This window comes from Saimiri boliviensis, chromosome 12, assembly GCF_048565385.1.
Source record: "Saimiri boliviensis isolate mSaiBol1 chromosome 12, mSaiBol1.pri, whole genome shotgun sequence".
Taxonomy (NCBI): Eukaryota; Metazoa; Chordata; class Mammalia; order Primates; family Cebidae; genus Saimiri; species Saimiri boliviensis.
Genome location: NC_133460.1, coordinates 85,937,289 through 85,961,859, shown reverse-complemented (window position 1 = coordinate 85,961,859; position 24,571 = coordinate 85,937,289). Strand labels below are relative to the sequence as shown.

The 24,571-nt window shown below is 41.4% G+C and overlaps 1 protein-coding gene and 1 non-coding gene across 7 annotated transcripts in view; one reads left to right on the top strand and one right to left on the bottom strand.

Moving 5' to 3' along the window:
* The window catches only part of BTRC (beta-transducin repeat containing E3 ubiquitin protein ligase), a 198,185-nt gene extending 175,388 nt beyond the window's left edge, over window positions 1-22,797 (bottom strand). For all 6 annotated transcript variants that reach the window (XM_074382768.1, XM_074382770.1, XM_039465153.2 and 3 more), the window contains exon 1: window positions 22,640-22,797. Coding sequence is in view for 4 of the 6 variants with exons in the window: in XM_039465153.2 (XP_039321087.1) it covers window positions 22,640-22,687 (48 nt within the window). In the remaining 2 variants the exon portion in view is untranslated. The remainder of the gene's footprint in view (window positions 1-22,639) is intronic.
* Window positions 9,709-9,810, top strand: LOC120362582 (small nucleolar RNA U13). Its single transcript, XR_005578440.1, has one exon. It is a non-coding gene; the product is annotated as a small nucleolar RNA U13 (small nucleolar RNA).
* Window positions 22,798-24,571: the final 1,774 nt, after the last annotated feature.

The following is a 24,571-nucleotide window of genomic DNA, read 5'->3' as shown; positions in this document are numbered from 1 at the left end:
CAAAAAAAAAAAAAGACTTTTTTTTTTTTTGAGACGAGTTTCGCTCTTGTTACCCAGGCTGGAGTGCAATGGTGCAATCTCGGCTCACCGCAACCTCCGCCTCCTGGGTTCAGGCAATTCTCCTGCCTCAGCCTCCTGAGTATCTGGGATTACAGGCACGTGCCACCACACCAAGCTAATTTTTTGTATTTTTGGTAGAGACAGGGTTTCACCATGTTGACCAGGATGGTCTCGATCTCTTGACCTCGTGATCCACCCGCCTCGGCCTCCCAAAGTGCTGGGATTACAGGCTTGAGCCACCGCGCCCGGCCAAAAAAGACATTCTTAGGACAGCTAGAGGTTTTTATATATTAAATAATAAAAGGTTATCAGTGTTAAATTTCCTGAGTGGACTCTTGTATTGAGGTTAGGAATGAGGATGCTCTTGTTCTTAGAAAATACATGCAGAAGTAAAGGTGAAATATCATGTCTGCAACTCTCAAATAATTTAGAAAGTAAAGCTATATATTAGGAAAAGTCAAATGTGGCAAAATGTTAACAATTAGATGATCCAGGTGATGGGTATATGAGTTATCATCGTGTTTCTCATAATTTTTCTGAAGATTTGAAAAAAGAATGACACCATCCACAGCTCTCCTCAAAATTGTATTTCTCAAAAATAAGTCAAAAGATAACATCTCTCACTCACCAAAAAAAACTATAAAATACCTACTCTAAGGTGCATGTTAATTCTAAAGTCAGCATATAACTTATATTTATGGTACACTGTGATGTCAAAGTGCTTTTATGTGTATTTACTTACTAGATCTTCAACCCAGTAGACAGAACAGTTATTGTTATTCTCGTTTCAGAGAAGAAGAAATTGAGGAACAGTATTAAGACAGCACAATGATTAAGCACACTCACTCTGGAGCTAGAATGTCTGGGCTGGAATACCAGCTGTGCCATTTACAAACTGTTTGATCTTGAAAAAGTAAGTTAACCTCTCTGTGCCTTAGTTTCCACCTTTGTAAATCAGGATGATAATAATAAAACATACCCATTAAGATGAGAGGATCAAGTGAGTTAATATACGTAGTGTCTAGAATCCTACATGATATATACTGAGCTAAAAGTGTTGGCTGCATTAATATTATTTTTATTATCATTATCACCACCCAAGAATAAGGTTAGAGAATAAGTAAAAATACAGTCATGAGCCCCCTAATGACATTTCAGTCAAATATGGTCAGACACACAACAGTGGTCCCATAAAATTATAACACTGTATTTTTATTGTACCCTTTGTATGTCTGGATATGTTTAGATACAAACACTTACCATTGTGTTACAATGGCTTACAGGATTCAGCGTACAGTAATAAACTGTACAGGTTTGCGGCCTACAAGCAACAGGTTATATCACATGGCCTGGGTGTATAGTAAGGTATACCATCTAGGTTTGTGTAAGTACAGTCTATGAGGTTCACACAGCAACGTAATCACCTAACAATATATTTCTAATAATGTATCAACATAATTAAGCCGTGCATGACTGTAATTAAGATAGGACTTGAAACCAGGTCTTCTGACTCCAATTCCTGTGTAATTTCCACTATGCCAATATTGTTTCAATCACTTAGTGGACAAGGAAATGGAAAACTAATAGCACCATTTCATACATATATACATGACAGAGTGCATAAACAAGAGAAGGAAGTTTGCTAATTAAAAGAGCTTGTTAAATCAAATTCATCTTTAAGAGACACATGATCTGGATGCTTACAGTCTTTTATAATTTCAAAAATTATTTGTTCTTTTTATAATAATTGCATTTACTCCTCATAACAGCTCTTTGAGATACAAAAGTAGGCATTATTATCTTTGCTTTCTATATGAGGAAAGTGAGCCTCAAAGAGGTTAAGCAACATGCCCAACATCTCATGACATCTAGAAAGCAGAACCAGAAAACCAGGTCTCGTTTTCACTACAGTACAATGTAAAATTTACCTACCAATATAAACTGATTACAAGGTAATTCAAAGAAGACACACTAACAAAACAGGTAGAACTCCTGTATTGTCAGTTACAAACAAAAGAAGTAACTAGTCCATTCAGCAAACAGATGTCACTCTGCAGAGCTTTGATATTTTTCTTAAATACCTTTGAAAACAAGGATCAAAAAATATGAACTCTTATAAAAAGGGCTTTATTGTATTTTTATAGCTTATTACATACCTTGTAACAATCATTTTGTTAAATGTGAATGTCAGTTTTATTTTCGGTCCCTTTTTTCCTGGCTATTTACAAGCTTTGTAAGAATCGTTCCTTAATTAAGTCTAAACATAGTTTTATATAAATGGATTCCTGGAAATAAAACGTTCAGACTTAAGAAATGATTGTTACAGAGACTGTAACAGGCCGTAAAAAAACGAGTACCACTTTAAACAAAGATTTCTCATTTTAATTAAAAAGATAATCATCAGAACATTCCTACACTTAACAGAACCATTTACAGAAGCTTCTTAGGAAAAAAAAATGTAGTATATTATGCAGGCTCCCGTACTATAATTTATAACACATTTAAACCAAAGTCTGAGTTGATCCCTTACTATGAATATACCATACCTACATTTTAAAGACAAATTGAAAGAGAACAGCTCCTAACGAGATAAATCACATTTTTAATGTCTAATTCTTTTTAACATGAATGCTTTCAAAAGATTATATTTTTCCACAAGACATTAGTGAAATACATTAAGAGTACTTAAGAAAACCTTTGTAACATGACCACATATAAACCTAAGGATGCTACGTAGTTTATTGATGAGGTGGGCATGTGTCAGGTAAGGGGACCACATTCAGAAGACTACCATATAATCAAAGGTGGCACATACCTACCTAAAAAGAATTTCTACTTTCAAACTCTGATGTAAGTGGAAGCAATCCTTTCTGATTTTTCAAAATGCCATACATGCCGTTATATGATTACAGGTAAAATTTGATAAAGCAGAATTCTTTACAATTAATTCATTTGACCACCTTTTAAATTATTTGTTTTTAAATCATGTGAAATTTATAGTTAGTCAACATTCCAAGAGAAGAGGAAATAGATTTTATAAGTTGTCATTGTAATTAGGTGCAATTTAAAAACAGATATATCAATGTTCTTCTACTTAAGTCACCTTTTCTATTACCCTGAACACTAAACATGAATCACTGCTTGACAGTCCATTTGTAATTTCAATATATTACTGAATACTACTTCGAAGCGGATGTTTTACTATGGAAACAAGTTATAATCAAGGCTGGGCAAGGTGGCTCATGCCTGTAATCCTAGCACTTTGGGAGGTGAAGGTGGGTGGATCACTTGAGGTCAGGAATTTGAGACCAGCCTGGCCAACATGGTGAAATCCCGTCTCTACTAAAAATACAAAAATTAGCCGAGCTTGGTGGTACATTCCTGTACTCTAGGTTACTTGGGAGGCTGAGGCAGGAGAACCACTTGAACCTAGAAGGTGGAGGTTGCAGTGCGCCAAGATCATGCCACTGCACTCCACCTGGGTGACAGAGCAAGACTCCTTTTCAAAAAGAAAAAGAAAAATTGGCCGGGTGCAGTGGCTCTGACTCATGCCTGTAATCCCAGCACTTTGAGAGGCCAAGGTGGGCAGATCACAAGGTCAGGAGTTTTGAGAGAAGCCTGGCCAATATGGTGAAACCCTGTCTCTACTAAAGATACAAAAATTAGCCAGGCATAGCGGCATACACCTATAATCCCAGCTACTCAGGAGGCTGAGGCAGGAGAATCACTTGAACCCCGGAGGCAGAGATTACAGTTGAGCCAAGATCATAGCACTGCACTCCAGCCTGGGCAACGGAGTGAGATTCTGTCTCAAAAAAAAAAAAAAAAAAATCATAATTGGGAGGCTGTTTCCTAACTGAGAACTTGGTAGCAAATAAAGTACTGACATGACTAACACCACCAAAACAAAGATTCAATAACTGTAAAACTCACAATCATTAAAAAGAAGGAAATTATGTTCCAGCTTCATAAAATGGGAGTAACATACCAATGATCAGCAAGTATGCATTCCAAATGTGAAAAACATAATTCTTCCATATTCACTCATTAAACAAATTTAACCTCAAGCTAATAACCAACTTAAAAAAACACTAAACATTTAATTAGCAATCATTTAGTTTGCTTCTTATAACATAGATTGTTGCTTGGGATGATTTACAAAGGGAGAAGAGATAGATGGGACCAAATTAATGTATTACTCAAGAGAAAGCCTTCCTTGCCTTCATCTAAATTATTTCCCTGAATAAGAGTTACTAAAATCATACCATTGATCTATGCTACCAGGAAAATGAAATCAGTAAATGTAGATCATGATCTTGTTCATGATCTTGATCACAGTGTCCATGAGTGTTTCTCACTTATTTCTCCTTTACTTAAAAAAATACGTATGTGCATATAAAAAAAATCTGGTCATCCTATCTCCTCAGTTCGTTTGTTATTTATTTTTGAGATGGAGACTCACTGTGTCGCCCAGGCTGGAGTGCAGTGGCACAACCCGGGCTCACTGCAACCTCTGCCACTGGGGTCAAACAATTCTCCTGCTTCAGCCTCCTGAGTAGCTGGGATTACAGATGCTGGCCACCATGCCAGCTAATTTTTGTATTTTTAATAGAGGGTTTCTCCGTGTTGGCCAGGCTGGTCTCAAACTCCTGACCTCAGGTGATCCATTTGCCTCGACCTCCCAAAGTGCTGGGATTATAGGCGTGAGCCACCGTGCCCAGCCTCTCCTAAGTTTACTAAAGCCTACAAGTGTTCTACACAACACCAAAGGCCACCAGAAAAAAAAAATGATCTGATGTCACTCTTATTCACACTGTCATATGGCTTACTCCAAAACTCTGCAGATAGGTTTCAGAGTACCTCAAACTTCATTGAAAAACCATGAATATTCAATAGTACAACTCCTTTCTAAAAATATTCATGAAGTCTTTCACAGAATGTTAGTTAGGCACAACAAATATTTTTTCTGATGACAATGTATTATCTTTTGTTTTGGATCCTCCATTGATAAAGGCATCAAGAACCAAGGAATACATTAGGGAAATGCAAATTAAAACCACAGTAGGGTATCACTATACACCTATTAAAATGGCTAAAATTAAAAATACTGACAATCCCAAATGCTGACACAGATGCAGATCAACTAGAACTTTCACACATTGCACATTGCTTGTGGGAATGCAAACTGGTACAATCACTCTGGAAAATAGTTCAGCAACTTCTAATATGGTTAAACATATATTTATCATGCAATTCTCCTCATGGATATTTACCTTAAAGGACTGAAAACGTTCACACAAAATCTATACCCAAGTGTTTACTTACAGTAGCTTTATAATCACCAAAACCAGAAACAAACCAAATGTCCTTCATCAGTGAATAAACAAAGTCTGGTATACTACACAATGAAATACCACTCAACAATAGTAAGACACGAACTCCCGATACATGCAACAAAATGGATTAATCTAGCTCAAAGGTATTATGCTGAATGGAAGAGGTCAGTAGCAAAAGGTTTCATATTGCACAGTTCCATTTATTTGACATTCTCAAAAACATGAAGTGAGGGAGTAGGGGTCAGAGGAGGAAAAACAGTATGAGAGTTTTTTGTGGGGGAGTAACAGAACTGCTCTTATTCTGATTGTGGTTTACATGAATCTACACATATTAGAATTCCTAAAACTGTATATACTAAGAAAAGTCCATTTTACTGTACATTCATTAAAAAAAAAAAAACTGGAATCAAAAATTTGCACATAGCAGGCATGAATGAATATATAGAGTAAAATGGAGCCTGGTGTGGTGGCTCACACCTGTAATCCCAACACTTTGGGAGGCCAAGGCGGGCGGATCGCAAGGTCAGGAGTTCTAGACCAGCCTGGCCAATATGATGAAACCATGTCTCTGCTAAAAATCCAAAAAACAACTAGCTGGGCATAGTGGTACATGCCTATAGTCCTAGCTACTCAGCAGGCGGAGGCAGGAGAATCGCTTAAACCCAGGAGGTAGAGGTTGCAGTGAGCTGAGACTGCACCACCACATTCCAGCCTGGACAGTAGAAGGAGACTTGGTCTCAATAACAACAAAAAAAAGTAAAATGGAATGAGAATTGAATGCCTATTCAATAAACTTTGGGAGTCTGCACGAATTAGTGTTAGAATGTTGTTGTAAAAGCACCACCACCTTACATGTATGACCTATAAAGCACCTTTACATTTACTGTATTTAATTGTACTGAATTACATCTCCTTCCTCTATCTATGTAAAGATGCCATGGCTGATGGTGATTATGAGCTGAGGAACCAGTCACAGCATCTTTAAAATAAATGAAGATGATACACATAGTTCATAGTACTGTTCATAGTACTAGGAAGCACTATGAGTTTTATTGTGATGTGATTTTAATGTAGTACCAGAGTGGCTATTGTCCTTCACTAGGTATGCCTCTTTTAAGTGTCATATCTTTCTTATTTTCCTACTCGCATAGTTCACCATTTCTCTAGCTGCAAACAGCCTACAGAAGTAAATTTTCTGAAACCAACTTATTACCAACTAGTTGGAATTCAGAGAGTCAAAGCCTCAGCCATATTTGTCTCATTCTGCCATCACTTGTTGAGATGGAGTCTTGCTCTGTTGCACAGGCTGAAGTGCAGTGGCACAATCTCAGCTCATTGAAACCTCTGTCTCGTGGTTTCAGGCAATTTTCTAGCCTCGGCCTCCCAAGTAGCTGAGACTACCAGGCGTGGGCCATCACGCACAGCTAAATTTTGTATTTTTAGTAGAGACGGGGTTTCACCACATTGGCCAAGCTGGTCTCGAACTCCTGAACTCAGATGATCCACCCACCTCAGCCTCCCAAAGTGCTGGGATTATAAGCATGAGCCACCACACCTGGCCTGTCAACACTTTTGATTCCAGTTAATGCAGCTCCTTCCCCAAGTACAAGGCCTCACCTTCACTCTGGTTCTAGCCACATCATTTCCCACACTTTCCCTGTGTTGATATACTGGCCAGCACACAGTGAACTAGATGTTTTGTCAAAGCATTATCCAGAGAAATACCAGCATCAGAAACATCTGATATGCTTGTTAAACATGCCAATTTTTTAGACATACCAAGTAAACAGGAAGAGGAGGGAAAAATAACTAAGAATCTGTACTACATTTTAACATGCATTCCAAATAATTCTTATACAGAGTAAAGTGTAGAACCATTGCAATAGGCACTAATTAGTACAGGCTGAATAAACGAATGAATTGAATGAATCAATTACTTAGTTCCTTGCTAGATTTCCCAGTTCCACTTTTGAGTTCAAGCTTGAAGCAATGCTTTGCCACCTGTTTCTAGTATTCACTGATGCTTTCTGCCTGTTGGTCTCCCCAGAATATCTGCCCCAGACTCCCTGCCATTATTCTCCAGCTGAAAGTATACCCTAGTGTATGAGTCCATTTTTGCACTGCTATAAAGAAATGCCTGAGACCGGGTCATTTATAAGAAAAGAGGCTTAATTGGCTCACAGTTCTGCAGGCTGTACAAGAAGCATAGTGGATTCTGCTTCTGGTTGTTTCTGCTTCTGGGAAGGCCTCAGGAAATTTAAAATCACGGCAGAAGGCACAGGGGAAGGAGGTACATCTTACATGGCCGAAGCAGGAAGAAGAGAGGGGGGCAGAGAAGGTGCCACACACTTTTAAACAACCAGATCTTGTGAGAACTCTATCACACAAGAACAGCACCATAGGTGGAAATCCACCCCCAAGATCCAAACACCTCCCACCAGGCCCCACCTCCAACACTGGGGATTACAATTAGACATGAGATTTGGGTGCGTACAGAGCCAAATCATATCACCTTCCCTTGCTAAATTTCCCTAAGTCCATACACCTGGTTGACTTGCCAACAGATACCATGCTCCATCTGCCTAGCTCAATTTCTTTTCAACTCCTAGCCACCCCACAGCACCTGGCCTCTATAGCTTTGTGCCTCCTTATCTGTCAGATTTTGATAAAACTGTGTCCCTAATAGACAGTGGTTATAAAATTACTCAAACCCAAATTCTGATATTTCTCTCATGTAAGAGTTTGAGTACAGCTAGTCCAGAAAACTCCAGTTCAGTCTACTTTTTATGCAGATAAACTTTTCTAATTATGGATACTTTTAAATATACAAAAAAGTACAAAATAATATATAATAAATTCCCATCTCATCATCATCCAGCTTTCTACCTTCCAAATCTCATATATTCTATCACTTTGCCCATCTTTATTTATGTGAATATATTTTAAATTTAAAGTCTCCTTATTATAGTTAGGGACTATCCCACTATCTTCACCCGCCAAATACTCATTTTCCCTTATCTACCTACTGCTTTGGTAACCCTCTAATTGCCTTGAACATGACTGATTCCAGCTCTATTTTGCCCTTTTTCTTCATTTGTTCTACCCTACGCTCAGCAACCTTACTCATTCTGTCTCCAGAATACCCTTGAATGTCTTTCCTCCTTTTCCATACCTACTGCCCTAGCTCAAGCCCAGTCTCTTGCCTATATTATTACATATTTTAAATGGTCTCTCTGCTCTCTCTGTTCCCCCTCCCTAGTCCAATCTACTCTAAGTTAAAGCACTAAAGTGCTCTTTAATCTTTGTTATTGCCCTTAGTGGAAATCAGATTCAAATGTAAATTACAGATCTTTCAGGAAAAAGTATAAAAAGTGTTTATAGCTTGTACTGGGGCCACAGACCTCAGATTTAAAACCTCTGCACTATCAGCAACAAAGAGGATTAAATTTTTTAAATAACACCTAAAAACATCTAATTCCTAGGAATAATTTAACAAAAGATATATAAAGACCTCTATACAGAGAAATTCAAGACCTAAATAAATGAAAAGATACATCATTTTCATGGACTATGAAACTCAATAGGGTTAAGATCTCAGCTCTCCCAAAACCTACATATAGATTGAATGCAATTCCAATAAAAATCATAGAAGTATGTTTTGTGGAAACTGACTAGCTAATTCTTTTTTTTTTTTTTTTTTTTTTTTTTGAGTCAGAGTCTTGCTCTGTTGCCTAGACTGGAGTGCAGTGGCACAAACTTCACACACTGCAACCTCTGCCTCCCAGGTTCAAGTAATTCTCCTGCCTCAGCCTTCCAAGTGGATGGAATTTCAGGTGTCCACCACCGAGGCCGGCTAATTTTTGTATTTTTAGTAAAGATGAGCTTTCACCATGTTGGCCAGGCTGGTCTCAAACTCCTGACCTCAGGTGATCCATCCACCTTGGCCTTCCAAAGTGCTGGGATTACAGGCATGAGCCACCATGCCCAGTCTAGCTAATTCTAATGAACAGCATGAACATGCAAAAGGCCAAGATAATCAATGCAATCTTGTGGGAGGGAGAAGCTGAGAGGCATATACTATCAGATATGAAGAATTGTTATTATATAAAAATATAGCAATTAAGACAGTGTGGTATTGGCACAAGAACAGACCAAAGGAGCAACTGAGAGAATCCCAAAAGCAGGCCCACACATATATAGAGACACTTATATGACAAAAGTGACCCTGCAATGCAACAGAAGAAGAATAATCTTTTCAATAAATAGTGTTGAAGAAGTTGCATATATAAAGAAAAGGAAAAAAAGAATTCTGATCCTTTTGTAGTTTGCAAACATGATGGTTGGGTTTTCATCCTCATGTATGAGGTGTGCCTCCCCTCAAACCTTGTTACATAGGCACATTACCTGTCTGACATGGAGAAGAAAAAAAAAGAATGCTGACCTCTACCTTATAACATATGCAAAAACTAATTCCAGATGGATTGCAGAGTTAAATGCAAATGGTAAATAAAACTTCTCACAGACTTGAAGAGATATTTATAACATATGCAAATAGTAGTATTATTCACAAAGGTCAAAAGGTAGAAGCTTGCCAAGTGTCCACTGACAAATAAAATGTGGTACATACAATTAAATGTTACTCGTCCTTGAAAAAGGAATAACACTGGTCAGGTGCAGTGGCTTACGCCTGTAATCCCAGCACTTTGGGAGGCAGAGGCAGGCAGATCACAAGGTCAAGAGATCGAGACCATCCAGACCAACATGGTGAAACACCGTCTCTACTAAAAATACAAAGATTAGCTGGGCATTGTGGTGGGCGTCTGCAGTTCCAGCTACTTAGGAGGCTGAGGTGGGAGAAATCACTTGAGCCCCGGAGGCAGAGGTTGTGGTGGGCTGGGATTGTGCCACTGCACTCCAGCCTGGTGACAGAGTGAGACTTTGTCTCAAAGAAAAAAAATATAGAACATGCTATAACATAGATGAAATTTGAGGACATTAAATAAAATAAGCTAGTCACAAAAAAGAAAATACTGTATGACTGTACTTATATGAGATATCTAGGAGTCAAATTCATAGGAGAAAAAAAATTAGAAGGCCAGGCACAGTGGCTCATGCCTGTAATCCAAGCACTTTGGGAGCCTGAGGCAGGTGGATCACCTGAAGTCAGGAGTTCCAGACCAGCCTGGCCAATGTTGTAAAACTTGTCTCTACTAAAAATACAAAAATTAGCTGGACGTAGTGGTACATGCCTGTAGTTCCAGCTTCTCAGGAAGCTAAAGCAGGAGAATTGCTTGAACCCAGGAGGTGGAAGTTGCAGTGAGCTGAGATCACGCCACTGCACTCCAGTCAGGGCAACAGAGCAAGACTCTGTCTTGGGTGTTGGGGGGAACCCCAAACAAACAAAATAAAATAGTGGTTGCTAGTAGCTGATTGTCTAATGGGTATAGAGTTTCAGTTTTGCAAGACGAAAAAGTTCTAGAGATTATATATGCACAACAGTGTGAATTTACTTAACACTACTGCACTGTACACTTTAAATAGTTAAAAGAGAATTTTATGTTACATGTATAATAAATTTTAAAATAAAAATTTTAAATAAAGCTTATTGTGTGTGTATGTGTATATATATATGTGTGTGTGTGTGTGTGTGTATGTATACAAATAAAATCAACATCTTGGCTCAATGAAGTGGTGCACATCTGTAACCTCAGCACCCCAGCACTTTGGGAGACTGAGGTGAGGAGATCACCTGAGCCCAGGAGCTCAAGACCAGCCTGGACAACACAGAGAAACCTCATCTTCACTAAAAATGCGAAAAAAATTAGCCACTGTTTGATGGCATACGCCTGTAGTCCCAGCTACTGGGGAGGCTGAGGTGGGAGGATTGCTTGAGCCCAGGAGGTCGAGGCTGCAGTAAGCCTCAAGGGGAGAGAGGGGAAAAAGACGAAAGGGGAGGGAGAGAGAAAGGGGAGGGAGAGGAGGAGGAGGGAGGGAGGAAGGTGTGGTGGTGCATGCCTGTAGTCTCAGCTACTTGGGAGGCTGCGGCAGGAGAATCCCCTGAACCCGGGAGGCAGAGGTTGCAGTGAGCCGAGATCGCGCCACCCGTACTCCAGCCTGGGCAACAGAGCGAGACTCCATCTCAAAAAAAAAAAAAAACAAAGAAAAAGAAAAAAAAAGAAAATGCATGCTCAATAATTGATGGTAACACATCAAAAAACAAAGGAAGCAGTTTGAATGCAGTTCCCACTGGCCAAATAGGGAGCAATTCAGGCATCAAAATAAATAATGAGGCTCATGTCTCAGCGCTTTGGGAGGCCAAGGTGGGAGGATATTTGAGCCCAGGAGTTGGAAGCTACAGTGAGCTATGATTACATCACTGTACTCCAAAGCCTGGGGAAGAGAACAAGATCTTACCTCTCTCTCTCTTTTTTTTAAATGCCATTCTCCTAATTGTAGATCCCATTTCTTAAAAAAAAAAAAAAAAGATAATCTAATAGGGAAAAAAGGCCAAGACTTAAATAAACACTTAACAAGAGTATGTCTAAACAGTTAATAAACCTAAAAAGTTGCCTGTTTACAGTAGTCATTAAGGAAATACAAATTAAATCAGTTAGACAGTACCATCATCCACTTGAATGGTTACAACAAAAAAGAAATTATTATTATCATTATTATTATTGAGACAGACTATGGCTCTTGTTGCCCAGGCTGGAGTGCAATGGCAAGGTCTCGGCTCACTGCAACCTCTGCCTCCCAAGTACAAGCAATTCTCCTGCCTCAGCCTCCCGAGTAGCTGGGAATACAGGGGCCTGACACCACACCCGGCTAATTTTTTTTTGTATTTTTAGTAGAGATGGTGTTTCACCATGTTGGCCAGGCTGGTCTTAAACTCCTGACCTCAGGTGATCTGCCTGCCTTGGCCTCCCAAAGTGCTGGGAATACAGGCGTGAGCCACCTTGCCTGGCCCTATTTTTTTTTTTTTTTTGAGATGGAGTCTCGCTCTGTCGCCCAGGTTGGAGTGCAGTGGCACCATCTTAGCTCACTGCAACCTCCACCTCCCAGTTCAAGCGATTCTCATGCCTCAACCTCCTGAGTAGCTGGGATTACAGGCACCTGCCACCACACCCAGCTAATTTTTGTACTTTTAGTAGAAGAAAGGTTTCACCACATTTGCCAAGCTGGATCGAACTCCTGGCCTCAAGCAATCCGCCTGCCTTGGCCTCCCAAAGTGCTGGGATTACGGGTGTGAGCCACCATGCCTAGCCTCAAAAAAGACGATATTAAGAGACTCTGCAAGAATGTTCAACAACTGCGACTTCCATACACTGCTAAAGAAAGTATAAAATGAAAAACATTAGCTGAGTGTGGTGGCACATGCCTGTGGTCCTAGTTACTCAGGAGACTAAAATAGGAAGATAGCCTGAGCCCAGGAGTTCGAGGTTGCAGTGAGCCATGATCACGCCACTGCACTCTGGCCTGGGCAACAGATTAAGACTTGTCTCTAAAAAGAAAGAAAAACAGTTGAATAATATCTACTAACATGTCCTAGTCCATTTATGTTGGAATACCTGAGGCTGGGTAATTTATAATAAAAATAGGTTTATATGGCTCACAGTTCTGCAGGCTGTACAAGAAGCATGGTGTTAGCATCTGCCCTGGTGAAAGTCTCAAGAGGCTTCTACTCATGGTGGAGGGAGAAGAGGAGCTGCATGTGCAGAAATCACACAGCAAGAGAGAAACCAAAAGAGAGAGGCGGGAGGTGCCAGACTCTTAAAACAACCAGCTCTGGCAGGAACTAATGGAGTAAGAACTCACTCATTACCAACAGGTTGGTATCAAGCCCTTCATGAGGAATCCACCTGCATAATCCAAACACCTCCACCAGGCCCCCGCCTCCAACACTGGAGATCAAATTTCAACATGAGACTTTGTGGGGCCAAACAAGCTATATCCAAACCATAGCATAAAGCTGAACATTTTCATACCCCATGACCCAGGGATTCCATTCCTAAATGCAAACCCAACAGAAATATGTACCTATGTTTAAGGAAAGATGTGTACAAGATTATAACAGCACAATTTAAAGTAGCCAAAAACTAGAAATAACCCAAATGTCCATCAAAAATAGAATGACTAATCTGAATGACTAAATAATCATAGTGGAATACATTAACAAGAATAAATATACCACATCTCCCACCACAACCTGAATGAATCATCTTAATCATCTTACAAACAACGTGGGACAAAAGATGCCAGACGCTAAAGAATACACCCTGGAATGATTCCACTTAGGTGAGCTTAAATACCATTAACGGTAAAACTAATCTATAGATAGTATAAGATAGTGGTTTTCCTTGGGAGCAGGGAGTTAATAAAGGGGGCATGAAGGCAACTTGTGGAGTGCTGGCAAAGTTCTATTCCTGATCTAGATAATGGTTACACAGATGTGTTTCACTAGGTAAAAACGCACTGAGCTATATATAATTATTTGTACATATTAAAAATATGTAATTATTTGTATATATATATTTTACTTTAGTAAAAAAGCTCACATTGACACATACATAAAGTACACTAGAATACTCTTCTTAAATATAGAGCTAGGCCGGGTGCGGTGGCTCATGCCTGTAATCGCAGCACTTTGGAAGGTCAAGGCAGATGGATCACGAGGTCAAGAGATTGAGACTATCCTGGAAAACATGGTGAAACCCTGTCTCTACTAAAAATACAAAAATTAGCTGGGCGTGGTGGCACACGCCTCTAGTCCCAACTACTCTGGAGGCTAAGGCAGGAGAATCGCTTGAACCTGCGAGGTGGAGGATGCAGTGAGCTAAGATCACACCACTGCACTCCAGCCTGGCAACAGAGCAAGACTCCATCTCAAAAAAAAAAAAAAAATCTAACCTAAGTAGATTAAGTCCAAACTCCCCAGGCCTCCAATTTATATTTTCCTTCTTATCTGCTATGTACACCTTTCGCTCAAATTATACCTATTTACTCACCTATAACTCACTGCACCTGCCCAACTTCTGATGTCCTGGCCTTTACTCAATCTACTTCCTCTTCTTGGAACTGCCCACCTCAGACACAAGTCTGTCAAAATCTGTCTATTCTTCAAGACGCATTATAAAACTTTCTTCTATAAAGCTTCTAAGGCCGGATGCAGTGGCTCAGGCAGGGCGCGGTGGCTCACACCTGTAATCCCAGCACTTTGGGAGGCCGAGGCGGGTGGATCACAAGGTCAAGAGATGAAGACCATTCTGGTCAACATGGTGAAACCCCATCTCTACTAAAAATACAAAAATTAGCTGGGCATGGTGGCGCACGCCTGTAGTCCCAGCTACTCGGGAGGCTGAGGCAGGAGAATTGCTCGAACCCAGGAGCCGGAGGTTGCAGTGAGCTGAGATCGCGCCATTGCACTCCAGCCTGGGTACAAGAGCGAAACTCTGTCTCAAAAAAAAAGCTTCTAAAGATGAGCAGTTAAAACTAATTTCTCCTTCCTTTAACTCAATTTACTTTTTTTTTCCTGTTTCCTCCCTTAAGTTCTACAGCACTTTGTGTCACTATTTTAGCAGTTAACAAAGTGTGCCTTAAGAGATATTTATAAATGCCTATCTCATTAGATTGTGAAGCTCTAGAGAATTTTTATTCAACTCTGTATCTTCACCCCCTTCTGCCCCCATAATGTCTTCCCCTACATGTAACAATGCTTTGCAATCAGTTCAGGCTCACATTTTTTTTTAATCAAATTACATTACAGGCACATTATCATGACCTCACTTTGTCAACCCAGATTTTTTCTTCCTACACTTTACTGTCAAGTACTACTTAACAGAAAATGTGGTACTCCAGCACAATTTAGGATCATATGGTCCTAAATTTCCTATAAAAATCTTGGATACATAAAGAGGTTTTATTGTGTAAATTGACAACGCCTTACTTATACATGGCAATTTAGAATTTAAGATGAACTGAAAGAAAAACAGAGAGAGGCCCTTTTTAAGTAGGTAAAATTAACAAGAGGCATTTTCTGGTTAAGAAAACTGGAGCTCAGAGTGAGGAGTCTGTTCAAGCAGCCACTGTCAACCCACTGGCCAGTATACTTGCTACAATGTAGTCCATGATCATTTTGGGTATTTGTTTTATAAATGCATATCTAGATATACTAAATTTTACTTTTTCCCATTATGATATATATTCACTGTAGAAAGTCTGGAAAACATTAAAGAATTAAAGAAAAGAAGGCCGGGCATGGTGGCTCACACCTGTAATCCCAGCACTTCAGGAGGCCAAGGCAGGTGGATCACTTAAAGTCAGAAGTTTGAGACCGGCCTGGTTTACATGGTGAAACCCAGTCTCTAATAAAAATATAAAATTAGCCAAGTGTGCTGGTATACACCTGTAGTCCCAGCTACTCAAGAAGCTGAGGAAGGAGAATCGCTTGGGAGGTAGAGGCTGCAGTGAACCAAGATTGCACCACTGCACTCCAGCCTGGGTGACAGAGTGAGTGAGACTCTGTCACAAAAAATTTAAAAAGTGCTGGGCATGGTGGCTCATGACTCTGATCTGACCACTTTGGGATGCTGAGGCAGGTAGATTACCTGAGGTTGAGAGTTCAAGACCAGCCTGACCAACATGGAGAAACCCTGTCTCTACTAAAAATACAAAATTAGCTGGGCTTGGTGGCACATGACTGTAATCCCAGCTACTCGGGAGGCCGAGGCAGGAGAATCGCTTGAATCCGTGAGGTGGAAGTTGCAGTTAGCCAAAATCATGCTCTTGCACTCCAGCCTGCGCAACAACAGCAAAACTCCAACTCAAAAAAATAAAAAGAATTAAAGAAAATTCACCTGAGTAATGCTTTCCTGTGTATTTACTAGTATATTTTCAGAATACCATTAAATATATTGAAATATTACCCATAATCCAACAACTTACAAATAACCGCATTAATAGTTTGGTGTAGTACTTCCTGCATATAAGGATTTATGAATCTGTGCTACAAAAATAGTTATCCACATGCTATAATTCCTGGATGTCTGTCTCTATGACTTTTCAGTGAAAGCATGAAAGTTTTCCAGACATCTATATATATATCAGCACCAGATCTTTGCAACCTTAGGTTTAGGTGCAGTGAAGAGACGGAAAAGCTGCTACCAAGGGAGTTGTTGGATTATATATGACCTTGATACAAACTCTGTTACAGTTCAAATTCTGCTACAAATGCCATTCCAGTGACATCAAGCTTATCACTCCCAAAGACAGAATAGCACTGTGATATTGTTGAACTTTTCTGGGCATCGCTGTGGAATTGTTATGATTCTGATTATTTATTTTTGCTTTTTTTCTACATAACATGAAGAAAAGCAATATGCTGTACTACATTGCGATTCTAGGAGTATCCAATCAACAGATATTATTTAGCAAACAAAATAAAAAAGTGCTATCAGGATAGTGCCAACAATGGAGAGCAGAAAGAAGCAAGCAAGCACAATAGTTGTCATAATAAGCATATTACCATTCTTCTCTAAATCAACTGTACTAGATCACTGAAGTAGATTACTGTCACTGTAGTATTGTGCAAGTTACTCCCTCCCCTACTTCACTCTCGGCTTTTGACTTTGAGTAAGCCCGGTGGATGACTTAGATCAAACCCACAATCTCATGAGAAATACCTACCGTTGTAAGCTGCTGGTATTTTGTGATTCTAAACTCCAATAGCTAACTGATATAATACTGTGACAACGGTAAAGTATTACTGCACTTCATCAGTAATTTAAATAATCAGGAAATCTATTTGTAAACCCGGACCGGTCACTCTTCCACTCTGGCCACCACTTGAATGCCTACCTCCAAGAGATGTCTGTCAAAATCTGTTTATCAAGATCTAATAATGAAGCTTTCTTCTATGAAGCCGCTAAAGAGCTCTTCAGTTAAAACAAACTTCCTGGTTGGGTGCAGTGGCTCACATTTGTAATCCCAGTACTTTGGGAGGGTTAGGTGGGCGGATCACCTGAAGTCAGGAGTTTGAGACCAGTCTGGCCAATATGGTGAAACCCCATCTCTACTAAAAAAAAAAAAAAAAAATACAAAAATTAGCCAGGCGTGGTGACGCATGCCTGTAGTCCCAGCTACCCGGAAGGCTGAGGCAGCAGAACCACTTGAACCTGGGAGGCAGAGGTTGCAATGAACTATCAGTGGATTTGAAACCCACAAATACGAAGGGCCAACCAGAATAGCTGCTAGCTATTAGTGGCTGACTGTATTAACAAAACACAAAAAATTTCTTCCACTTCTGTGTTGTCCTGTAATTGACAGCATCAGGTCAGGTCACAAGCCTAGGAGCAGGAATGCAAAAGTAGACTCCCTTAAAGGAAAGCCAAACTGCAGAAAGAAGCAAGGCTTCAGAAAGAAATTCCAACTCAAGGCCAGGTGTGGTGACTCACACCTGTAATCTCAGCACTTTGGGAGGTAGTGGTGGGCAGATCATGAGGTCAGGCCTGACCGTAGGCTGGCCTTGACTGGCTGTGACCAACAATGAGATTCTTGGACTTCCGAATCTAGGACTTAGACGATTGTCAGTCTCTACTTCCTGTCTCCTGGAATGTTCCTTAGAACCTTGCCACCACACTTTAAGGAAATCCAAGCAGCCAGGTAGAGAAAGGCCCATATACAGGAGAACTGAAGGTCTTTATCCCTAGCTGAACTCTCAGCCAGCGGCTAGCCATATGAATGTGGCCACTCTGAACATTGCAGCCATGCCCACACCTCAGCTAACATCAAGTAAAGCAGAAAAACCATCAGACTTGAGGGGCAAAATTAATTGGTTTTTTAAGATGCTAAGTTTTGAGATCATTTGCTAAACAGCAAATATTTACCCTTTATACTGTTTCACTTACCAGCTCTACAAATAAAACTTATATACATTCTAAAATTATTTCATCCCAGTTTCAAGCTACCCTACTCGATTCTGGGATTAGCTGGATAAGAATACAGTTACCCAAGGCCGGGCGCGGTGGCTCAAGCCTGTAATCCCAGCACTTTGGGAGGCCGAGGCGGGTGGATCACGAGGTCGAGAGATCGAGACCATGCTGGTCAACAAGGTGAAACCCCGTCTCTACTAAAAATACAAAAAGTTAGCTGGGCATGGTGGTGCGTGCCTGTAATCCCAGCTACTTAGGAGGCTGAGGCAGGAGAATTGCCTGAGCCCAGGAGGCGGAGGTTGCGGTGAGCCGAGATCGCGCCATTGCACTCCAGCCTGGGTAACAAGAGCGAAACTCCGTCTCAAAAAAAAAAAAAAAGAATACAGTTACCCTGCTTTTAACAAGAAATGTGGCTAGTCAAGGTGGCTCACGCCTGTAATCCAAACACTGGGAAGCCAAGGCAGGACCTTGAGCCCAGGAGTTCAAAACTGCCCCTGTCAACAAAGGGAGACCCTCGTCTCTATAAAAAGAAAAAAAAAAATTAGCCAGCATAGTGGTGTGTGCCTGTAGCCACTTGAGAACCTGAGGCAGGAGGATCACGTGAGCGTGGGAGTCTGAGGCTGGAGAGAGCTATGACTGCACTCTAGCCTAGGCAACACAGCAAGACCCAGTCTTAAAGGTAAAAATAACAATAAAGTTCAAATTCCTCCTCAGCTTGTCCTTTCATCCCCTATATTGAGAGAGAGAGAAAGAAAGAGAGCGAGCGAGAGCGCCAGAGAGAGAGAGAGAGAAAGAGTGAGAGAGAGTGTGTGTGTGTGTGTGTGTGTGTGTTTTGGGGCCTATATTCCCACAATCATTTTCATTTCTCTTCCTAGGTTTCCATTTATACTTTTGTTAACCAAAGAAGTATTAGGAAAGGTCCTTGAGGACCTGCTAAAGTTAAATGAGAGACATTAGCACATAAGTTATTTAATGTAAACGGTTGCTTTCAATATCATTTATTTGCTTTTAAAAGCTAAACATTCTGCTTAAACTATTTTTTTTACAAGCAAAACAGTAAGCTTTAAGTCTCGATCATGTGTGATTTATGGTTATCTCTGAATCAACAGTCTCATTAATAGGATTTTATTGTAAAATTCCTTATCAAAGCATGTTAACAGCAATGAGCAAATCTGTGAGAGTATCCATTTCATTTTGGCATTTTAAACCAATTTTATATTTGTTTAAACTACGGAAATTATGGCATCTGTATAAAAGTTGTCATTAGTGATTCACAATTGAGGGAGAGGTTAAGACCAGAACAAAGCCAAATACTAACAAAAATGTCAGTTAGATTAAAAGAATAGTTATTCCATGTGTACTGTGCATTAATTATTTGATGCTAGCTCAAGTATCTTCCTTTCCTTCCTTTTCTTTTTTTTTTTTTTTTTTTTTTTTGAGACGGAGTTTCGCTTGTCTCCCAGGCAAGAGTGCAATGGGGCAACCTAGAATCACTGCAACCTGTGCCTCCCAGGTTCAAGCAATTCCCCTGCCTCAGCCTCCCAAGTAGCTGGAATTACAGGTGCCTGCCACCACACCCTGCTAATTTCTGTATTTTTAGTAGAGACTGGGTTTTGCCATGTTGGCCAGGCTGGTCTCAAACTCCCGACCTCAGGTAATCCACCCGCCCCGGCCTCCCAACGTACTAGGATTACAGGCGTGAGCTACCATGCTCAACCATCTTCCTTTCTTAAAATTGACTCTGAATAAACAGACATACTCTAACAGGGTAAATGGCACCAAAGGAAGTTGTGACTTACTTAGATTCCTAAGACTGTTACTGCACTGAAAGAGAATACCCAATCTCAAACTCTTCATTCTCTGTTTCTTTTATTAAGGTGTCATTCTGGTGACCCTCTTCGAGTTGACCTTTTGTAAAACAGCAGCCAAAACAGCAGGCAAGGTCAATAACGAAAGTACTAAAATTAAAGAAAAAATTGGCTTCTCCCTATGGAAACTGATTCAAGATTTAATAATGCATGGTGCCCTAAAAGCTGCAACTGTTGCACAGTCATCTCCAAATCTACTTTAACTCAACTAGGAGGCCATTATCAAAACATAACTCACTGGTACAAAGCAGAGATTAAGCAGCTGAGAATGTTCCTAGGCTGAAGTCTGAGAGTAAAAAGGATGATCTCATAATGTCTTTTTATGATTTGTAAATCACATTATTCAATAAATCTGATGCAAGTGTCAGGATTAGGATTAAGAGTCAACCCTCATCTGAGCGCAATGGCTCACACCTGTAGTCCCAGCACTTTGGGAGGCCAAGGCGGGCAGGCCACCAGGATTGAGACCATCCTAATCAACATGGTGAAACCCAGTCTCTACTAAAAATACAAAAATTAGTTGGGCGTGGTGGTCCACACCTGTAGTCTCAGCTACTCGGGAGGCTGAGGCAGAAGAATCGCTTGAACCCAGGAAGCAGAGGTTGCAGTGAGCCAAGATCATGCCACTGCACTCCAGCTTGGGTGACAGATCAAGACTAGGTCTCAAAAAAAAAAAAAAAAAAATCATCCCTCTGAGTAGAAAAACAAAAATAAGCAGTACCAGTTTTCTGACTTCAGTCTAGTAACTTTCACTTACTTCTAAAGTCCAGTAAAATTTCAAGGTCTCTTCTTTATATTTAGAATTTTAACAGTGGGCAGAAATCCAAGAACCTTCTTCAGGGTCAATGAAATTTTGTTAATGATACCCTTGAACTTTAATTAGGTGTTTTTGAAAACACTAATACAAAATAAAGTTTTAGTAAATTTGACTAGTTTCTGAAAAAGCATTCCCTCTAAATGGGGCACTTTAAAAGCCTAAAATACAATTAAGTTAGTATCCATTTTTATTTGGATTTGTTATGGTATTTTAGGCAAAGATACAAAATAACTATTTTTTAAGCAAAGGAGTAAGATTTGGAGTGACAAGTCACAATAACTTCTGAAATTACAAGACTTGACTGCAAATAATATCAATGTCCCTAAGGCTACCTGTTAAAGTCTATGCATTCCATCATTCTTTAGTTGTAACCACAAAGCCTGGTTTTACACCTAGGATATACAAGAAGCATCAGATTAAAAGCATCAAATATCAGACTATACAAGTTTGCCATAGATAAGCATAGCAAAAAGAAAAGCATGATACAAAGTTAAAGAGGTTCCAAGGGGTTTAAACACACCCACAAAATCCAATTTTTGCCCACACTGTGCTTCAACCTAAAACTGATGGGTAATCACAAATCCTGACTTATCCCTGACTTCTTCCCTACCTCCACCCTTTTTATCTCCTGAATTTCTCGACTGATATCATCCCTTCTTATGGGTCTTTGCAACTCTCCACGGCCTTTCCTTCCCCAGAAAATGATACAAAGCACCTGGTCTCCACATTTTACGGTCTCACAATTTAGCTTCAAATTTTGTTTTGCTTACCCCGTTAGACATTCATTTTGCCCCCAATCTCCGGTACCCCTGTTTCCTTCTACTTTTCATCACCTTGTCCTTCCTATAGTATTTATTTTATCCTTTAAAAGTAGACTATGTATCCCTCTCCCAGACATTTGTAATTCTAGTTCACTGTAAACATCCTCTTCCCCTCCCAGGGACTGTCATTATAGCCCTAGGTCTTCAATCCCAGTCGTTATCTTCTTTAGTGAGGCCTCTTCCCTTCCAGAGTTTGTCAACATTAGTTTGGCCAAGCTGGGATGCCACCTTCAAGGCAAAGGCTAATCCTCCCTCCTCATTCTACAAAACTCTAAGCCTGTCACCAGCCCTAGCGTTCCCTCCTCCACCCTTAAATCCATCTGCATCCAGTCCTGCCCGTTCCCCTCTACCCACAATATCTGTCTGCCCTCTATCCCGCGCTCCCCTTCCCCAGTCCTGACTGCACCTCCTCCCTGGGCCTTACCCGTACCCTGACACAGGGAAGGCCCAGCCAGCGGCCTCACGGCTCCTCTCCACAGAGCTCCCTCCGCTCTTCTGTAACTGTCCCCACGCCCCTTTCCCTCCAGGGCCCCGCGCGCCGCCAGGAGCCCCCTCCTCGATTAAGCTCCCGCTGTCACTTGGCCTCTCATCCACAAGATGGCGGAGCTGCTGCCCCCACCCCTGGGTCCGCTCCGCGACCCCCAGCCTCCTTTCCGGAGCTCCCATCCCGTCCCTCCAGCCGCGCTGCCGCCAGCCTCGGCTCAGGGTCTCGCTGCCAGGTCCGGCAGTGGGCTGGCGGCCCAGGCCCGAGCTCAACAACGCCGCCAACGCCACCGCCTCCGCCGTTCCCCGGCCTGCACCGTCTCCTCACCATAAACTTGAGTGCTTTCTCTTGCAGCACCGCCTCGGCTGGGTCCATAATCGCCGAGGCCACTGGGTCCGCTCTCCGCCGGGGCCGCCCCTTTGGTGCCAGGCCTCAGCCAACGCAGCGCCCGGATCCCGCCTCCTCTTCCTTCCCCCCGCCCTCTCTTACCTCTCAGGCACAGGCTGATGGGGCCAAGAAGAATCGGCTTCTCTGTGGGCAGGAGAAAGCCCACTGGCTCACGGGATTAGTAGTTCTAAACCTTCCCGAAGCTAAAACTGAGGCGACGCCGTGAACCGCAACTCCCACAGTTCACTGCGGCAGGGTTTCGGTTGCCGGCGAGTCACATTTAGATAACTTGCCCTCAAGCAGAGGAAATCGGTTGATGGGAATTGTAGTTTACAGCCTCTAAGGATGAGAAACGGGAGGGGGCATGGGTGTCTCCGTGGTTACCGAGGGACGCCAGTAGCGGTTTGCCGGGCATTTGACATCAAGATGGCGACCAACGCCTCACCTGTAGCCCAAATACTAAGAAAAACTGTGAGAAGAATCAGGGGTCCTAGAGCCTGCCTAACTGTGGTTTTAGAGAGCTGAACGTCCCCAAATTTCATATATCTGGCGTCTGTGGGAGGTTTGCGACCCAGAGGAGCTGGGCCAATGGGCAGCTGGTAGCAGCTCAAACACCAATGCAGCACTTCAAGGTCCTCCTAAGCTAACGCCACCCACACGTTTCCCGAGGAATCTTTTCTCTCCCACAGCAAGTCAGGGCCGAATAGAACTCGGCTCAGGAAATTCTTGGCGTTTAGAGCTCAAGAAGCACATACCTTGCTATTGCTAACCCTGGGATGTAAGCCTTGCACTAAGGGTCAAACAGGTTCTTACAAAAGTCCTTCAACAGTGGAATATAATGGCCTCCAGCAAATAAAGCATATAGGTATTTTCTTTGGCCTTAAAAGGTACAATATGAGTTTATTTTGGAAATTGGATCTACCTTAGGAGGAGAAAACTCCAGGGTTTGGTTGAAAGTGATTTAGCGCCGGGCACAGTGGCTCACGCCTGTAATCCCAGCACTTTGGGAGGCCGAGGCGGGTGGATCACCTGAGGTCAGGAGTTTGACACCAGCCTGGCCAACTTGGAGAAATGCCAGTCTCTACTAAAAATACAAAAATTAGCCGGACTTGGTGGCACGCTCCTGTAATCCAGGCTACTCAGGAGGCTGAGGCATGAGAATTGCTTGAACCTGGGAGGTGGAAGTTGCTGTGTGCCAAGATCATGCCACTGCACTCCAGCCTGGCGACAGAGCAAGACTCCACCTCAAAAAAAAAAAAAAGATGGGGTGGGATGATGGTGCAGCCACAGGAAAAGAGTATTCCAGGCAAAGGTGACTACATTTTTGGTGATTCATTCTGGGAACCAAAACAAAATCAGTGGGACTTTAGAGGAAGAATGGCCCTAGATGAGACTGCAGAAAAGTACAGGGCTTTATAGGCAAGGCATTATTTAGCTGGCATAAACTGGTTAGATGAATCAGCTGACATGCTTTCTAACTAGCATCAGGGCCTGTACCTTAGCAGCTATAAAATATCTTGACTTTCACTCCAGCATATAGGCCAAGTTAAAGCATTTGGACTTTGTCCTGAGAGCTGTGAGAAATTAACTGAACAATTTTTAAAATAGATTTGCATTTTCAGAAAATCAGAGTCCAGGGTGGAGGAGAGTTTACAATGGATCACAGCTGGAAGCTTGGGGAAAGGATTATGAAGTTGCTGAAATCTTCCTTCCTGGGAGAGACGATGGCAGCCCGAATGAGGTGGTGAGAACAGAAAGAAGTAGATGGATTCCAGAGATACTAATGAGGTAGAATCAGTGGAGTATGCTGATTGATTAGATAGATGTTCATGGATGATGTCAAAAGGATGTGTCAAAAATAACTTCTATTCA